The sequence below is a fragment of the Rhamphochromis longiceps genome, linkage group LG12, assembly GCF_057381845.1.
Source record: "Rhamphochromis longiceps isolate RC_006_pf linkage group LG12, R_longiceps_female_GT1.1, whole genome shotgun sequence".
In the NCBI taxonomy this organism is placed as follows: Eukaryota; Metazoa; Chordata; class Actinopteri; order Cichliformes; family Cichlidae; genus Rhamphochromis; species Rhamphochromis longiceps.
In genome coordinates this window covers 15,995,629-16,001,772 of record NC_140568.1, presented here as the reverse complement: position 1 = coordinate 16,001,772, position 6,144 = coordinate 15,995,629, and the positions used below count along the sequence as shown (strand labels likewise).

The following is a 6,144-nucleotide window of genomic DNA, read 5'->3' as shown; positions in this document are numbered from 1 at the left end:
GGGGATAAACTTAAAGAACACAGCTTTAATGCTGGCACGGCAGAATACAGGAAATACAGAACTAACTGGGAAAAAGTAAACTAACATTCGCAGGAAGGCACAGGAAGATCCACACAACATGAGGGACGACGTCACACCGAACAGAGGGAGACGCAGACAGAAATACACAGAGGGTTAACGAGGAAAGTGGGAACACACGGGGAACACAGGTGACACTGATAATCATAACGAGACAGGGCAGGGTGAACTGAACATGACATGTACGGGCGTGAGAGTCACAAAGTAAACAGGAAGTGCACAGAGGTTCAGACAGGAGGAGAGAGAGCACGGGGAAAACACAGACATAACGGGCTGGGGAAACATGAAATAAAACATAAGGAGAGACGAGGGCTCACAGATACACAGAGGGGCACACAGGGGGTAAAAGCCATGAAGGGAAAACACTTAGGGAACAACACAACAGGGCAACTCAGAAAACATGGCCTAAGCAAGGAACAAAATACAAACATACAAGAAAACTAAGAACACTGGGCCAACATGGCCCAGGACCATGACAGTACCCCCCCCCTCAAGGGCTGGCTCCAGACAGCCCAAACACAGAAAAACAAAACCAAACAGAAAACAACCCAGGGCGGGCGGCGGGGGCCCAGGACGGAGGGCTCGGAACAGAAAACAAAAGAAGAGCACAGCAAACACCGGAGCCCAAGAAAACAACCCAAACACAGAGCAGTTCAGGGGGCCGACCATGCGGAAGGCAACGGCGGAGATGTGGAAACAGTTCAGGAGGCCGGCCGTGCGCAAGGCAACGGCGGCGACGTGGAAACAGTTCAGGAGGCCGGCCGTGCGCAAGGCAACGGCGGCGGCGAAGGAGACAACGGAGCAGTTCAGGAGGCCGACCGCGCGGAAGGCGGCAGCGGCGGCGAAGGAGACAACGGAGCAGTTCAAGGGGCCGACCGCGCGGAAGGCGGCGGCGGCGCCGAAGGAGACGACGGAGCAGTTCAGGGGGCCGACCGCGCGGAAGGCAGCGGCGGCCCTCCAGTCCCAGGCGTGCTGGCCATGGCCTGGTGGGCACAGGACCAGTCGAGGCAGGACCAGACGAGGCAGGACCAGACGAGGCAGGACCAGACGAGGACGAAGACTCGGAGGCCGGACCAGACGAGGACGAAGACTCGGAGGCCGGACCAGACGAGGACGAAGACTCGGAGGCCGGACCAGACGAGGACGAAGACTCGGAGGCCGGACCAGACGGAGCTGCAGAGGCTGAGGCTGGACCAGGCGGAGCTGCAGAGGCTGAGGCTGGACCAGGCGGAGCTGCAGAGGCTGAGGCTGGGCCAGGCGGAGCAGAAGCAGAAGCCAAAGTTGGACCAGAAGCAGAGGCTGAGACTGGACCAGGCGTAGCAGAAGCAGAGGCAGAGGCTGGCCCAGGCGTAGCAGAAGCACAGGCAGAGGCTGGCCCAGGCGTAGCAGAAGCACAGGCAGAGGCTGGCCCAGGCGTAGCAGAAGCACAGGCAGATGCAGCCGGACCAGGCGATGACGAAGACTCGGATGCAGCTGGACCAGGCGACGACGAGGCGGTCGCAGGTGGCGGCTGGACAGGCTCCTCGGGCCCTCCAGCTGACGAGGCGTAAGGCTGGACAGGCCCCTCGGACCCTCCAGCGGAGACAGGAGGCTGGACGGGCCCCTCGGACCCTCCAGCGGAGACAGGAGGCTGGACGGGCCCCTCGGACCCTCCAGCGGAGACAGGAGGCTGGACAGGCCCCTCGGACCCTCCAGCGGAGACAGGAGGCTGAACGGGCCCCTCGGACCCTCCAGCGGAGACAGGAGGCTGGACAGGCCCCTCGGACCCTCCAGCGGAGACAGGAGGCTGAACGGGCCCCTCGGACCCTCCAGCGGAGACAGGGAGGTGCTGGCTGGGCTCACTGGAACCCCCAGCGGACGAGGTAGATGGCGGCACGGGAGCCGCGGAGTGCTGGATGAGCTCATCCGAGCTTCCAGCAGGAGCCGATGTAGAGCCAGAGAGAATTGGGACCCCGGGCTCAACGTTAAGCTGGCTAGAAAACTGCACTGCTACGGGGAACTGGGCCAAAGGTTCAGGTGCGAGCTGAGCTGCTGGACACACGGGGACCTGAGCTGCTGGACACACGGGGACCTGAGCTGCTAACGGTGGAGAAGTAAATGACTGCACAGGGGACTGAACTGATGTCTGTAGTAACGGTGGTGGTGAGAGTGGAGTAGGTGGTGGAGTTAATGACTTCACAGGGGAATGAACTAGAGGTAGTGACAGTTGTGGTGCTGGTGGTCGAGTGGGTGACTGTGCTAAAGGAGGCTGCACTGGGGACACTGGAGACTGCACTGGGGAAAGCAGGGCTGCAGGAGGCTGCACTGGGGACACTGGAGACTGCACTGGGGAAAGCAGGGCTGCAGGAGACTGCGCTAGAGACTGCAGTGATGGTTGTAGTGGAGGTGTGACGGGTGGAGGAGTGGCTGAAGTGGCTGCGGGTCGGGCGGCTAGTGGCTCAGCTACAGAGCATATTAACGGCAGGGCTATGGGTTGAATGTCTGACTGAGTAGCAGCCTGAATGGCTGGGTGTAGTGATGGTGGTGGTGGAAGGGAAACAGGTGGTAGTGTGGATGACGGAACTAAGGGCGACTGAGTGGCAGACCGAACTGATGACTGAAGCGATGGTAGAGGTGAAAATGGAGCGTGTGGTGGAGTTAATGGCTGTGCTAGCGGGGACACAGGAGACGCAGCTTGTAGCTGGGCAGCTAAGAGAGCTTCAGGAGGCTGGGCAGCTAATAAACTGTTCACATTTCCATCCGTAGCACAAAACACAACCCCTGAACGAATAGTCCCACGGTTCGACACAGAAAAAGAGTCCTTATTCACCATAGCCGGCGATGTACAAGTCTGAATGTCCGGCTGTGGGGTGGCGCGCTGGCGGCGTGATCGTCGTTTCTTTTTTGATGATGGTTCTGACGGGCCGAGCGGCTCCACATCCGGCCCTTCAGGCAGGTGGGTAGTAGCAGCTGGGGGATGAAGGTGGAGTTCGTTGTGGATTAAATCCTGTTCGAGTGGGTGGAGCGCACTGAGTAGCCAGGGAAGACCAGAGATTAAACGCTGTAGTTTGGTTTCCACAGCACGGTGAAATTCCTTCCCCTCATGTTCGAGCCACAGATGCAGGAGTCTTTCCACGGAGTAGATAATGTCCAGACGCAGTTCTTCTGGTGGGTTGAGTGCTGCTGGGTCCATATCTGGTGACGTCGTACTGTCATGAATCGCTGTGCGGCAGGCAGGAGAAGGACCCAGGATGCAGACTCACAGACACGGGGATAAACTTAAAGAACACAGCTTTAATGCTGGCACGGCAGAATACAGGAAATACAGAACTAACTGGGAAAAAGTAAACTAACATTCGCAGGAAGGCACAGGAAGATCCACACAACATGAGGGACGACGTCACACCGAACAGAGGGAGACGCAGACAGAAATACACAGAGGGTTAACGAGGAAAGTGGGAACACACGGGGAACACAGGTGACACTGATAATCATAACGAGACAGGGCGGGGTGAACTGAACATGACATGTACGGGCGTGAGAGTCACAAAGTAAACAGGAAGTGCACAGAGGTTCAGACAGGAGGAGAGAGAGCACGGGGAAAACACAGACATAACGGGCTGGGGAAACATGAAATAAAACATAAGGAGAGACGAGGGCTCACAGATACACAGAGGGGCACACAGGGGGTAAAAGCCATGAAGGGAAAACACTTAGGGAACAACACAACAGGGCAACTCAGAAAACATGGCCTAAGCAAGGAACAAAATACAAACATACAAGAAAACTAAGAACACTGGGCCAACATGGCCCAGGACCATGACAGACATAGCATACATTTTCACTGCTATGCAGATGACACCCAGTTCTATCTGTCCATGAAGCCAGATAACACACACCAATTAGTTAAACTGCAGGAATGTCTTAAAGACATAAAGATCTGGATGGCCGCTAACTTTCTGCTTCTTAATTCAGATAAAACTGAGGTTATTGTACTCGGCCCTGAAAAGCTTAGAAATATGGTATCTAACCAGATTCTTACTCTGGATGGCATTACCTTGGCCTCCAGTAACGCTGTGAGGAACCTTGGAGTCATTTTTGACCAGGATATGTCCTTCAATGCACATATTAAACAAATATGTAAGACTGCGTTCTTCCATTTGCGCAACGTCTCTAAAGTTAGAAATATTCTGTCTCAGAGTGACGCTGAAAAACTAGTTCATGCATTTATTACTTCCAGGCTGGACTACTGTAATTCATTATTATCAGGATGTCCAAAAAACTCACTGAAAAGCCTTCAGCTAATCCAAAATGCTGCAGCAAGAGTCCTGACAGGGACTAGAAAGAGAGAGCATATTTCTCCTGTTTTGGCTTCCCGTCATTGGCTTCCTGTTAAATCCAGAATTGAATTCAAAATCTTGCTCCTCACATACAAGGTCTTAAATAATCAGGCCCCATCTTATCTTAATGACCTTGTAGTACCATATCACCCTATTAGAGCACTTCGCTCTCGCTCTGCAGGCCTACTTGTTGTTCCTAGAGTATTTAAAAGTACAGGGAGTGCAGAATTATTAGGCAAATGAGTATTTTATCCACATTATCCTCTTCATGCATGTTGTCTTACTCCAAGCTTGTTAGGCTCGAAAGCCTACTACCAATTAAGCATATTAGGTGATGTGCATCTCTGTAATGAGAAGGGGTGTGGTCTAATGACATCAACACCCTATATCAGGTGTGCATAATTATTAGGCAACGTCCTTCCCTTTGGCAAAATGGGTCAAAAGAAGGACTTGACAGGCTCAGAAAAGTCAAAAATAGTGAGATATCTTGCAGAGGGATGCAGCAGTCTCAAAATTGCAAAGCTTCTGAAGCGTGATCATCGAACAATCAAGCGTTTCATTCAAAATAGTCAACAGGGTCGCAAGAAGCGTGTGGAAAAACCAAGGCGCAAAATAACTGCCCATGAACTGAGAAAAGTCAAGCGTGCAGCTGCCAAGATGCCACTTGCCACCAGTTTGGCCATATTTCAGAGCTGCAACATCACTGGAGTGCCCAAAAGCACAAGGTGTGCAATACTCAGAGACATGGCCAAGGTAAGAAAGGCTGAAAGACGACCACCACTGAACAAGACACACAAGCTGAAACGTCAAGACTGGGCCAAGAAATATCTCAAGACTGATTTTTCTAAGGTTTTATGGACTGATGAAATGAGAGTGAGTCTTGATGGGCCAGATGGATGGGCCCGTGGCTGGATTAAGGGCAGAGAGGGATAAAGGGCAGAGAGCTCCAGTCCGACTCAGACGCCAGCAAGGTGGAGGTGGAGTACTGGTTTGGGCTGGTATCATCAAAGATGAGCTTGTGGGGCCTTTTTGGGTTGAGGATGGAGTCAAGCTCAACTCCCAGTCCTACTGCCAGTTTCTGGAAGACACCTTCTTCAAGCAGTGGTACAGGAAGAAGTCTGCATCCTTCAAGAAAAACATGATTTTCATGCAGGACAATGCTCCATCACACGCGTCCAAGTACTCCACAGCGTGGCTGGCAAGAAAGGGTATAAAAGAAGAAAAACTAATGACATGGCCTCCTTGTTCACCTGATCTGAACCCCGTTGAGAACCTGTGGTCCATCATCAAATGTGAGATTTACAAGGAGGGAAAACAGTACACCTCTCTGAACAGTGTCTGGGAGGCTGTGGTTGCTGCTGCACGCAATGTTGATGGTGAACAGATCAAAACACTGACAGAATCCATGGATGGCAGGCTTTTGAGTGTCCTTGCAAAGAAAGGTGGCTATATTGGTCGCTGATTTGTTTTTGTTTTGTTTTTGAATGTCAGAAATGTATATTTGTGAATGTGGAGATGTTATATTGGTTTCACTAGTAAAAATAAATAATTGAAATGGGTATATATTTGTTTTTTGTTAAGTTGCCTAATAATTATGCACAGTAATAGTCACCTGCACACACAGATATCCCCCTAAAATAGCTAAAACTAAAAACAAACTAAAAACTACTTCCAAAAACATTCAGCTTTGATATTAATGAGTTTTTTGGGTTCATTGAGAACATGGTTGTTGTTCAATAATAAAATT

At 51.9% G+C, this 6,144-nt stretch overlaps 1 protein-coding gene across 1 annotated transcript; it reads right to left on the bottom strand.

Annotated features, from left to right (window-relative positions):
• Positions 1–274: 274 nt before the first annotated feature.
• Positions 275–3,250, bottom strand: LOC146657094 (uncharacterized). Its single transcript, XM_085426908.1, has 3 exons — positions 1,525–3,250; positions 1,248–1,290; positions 275–1,198 (listed from the first exon to the last, which is right to left on the bottom strand). Exons 1-3 carry the CDS (start codon positions 3,248–3,250, stop codon positions 484–486), a joined length of 2,484 nt encoding a protein of 827 aa, XP_085283034.1. The 3' UTR covers positions 275–483.
• Between the last annotated feature and the right edge of the window lie 2,894 nt (positions 3,251–6,144).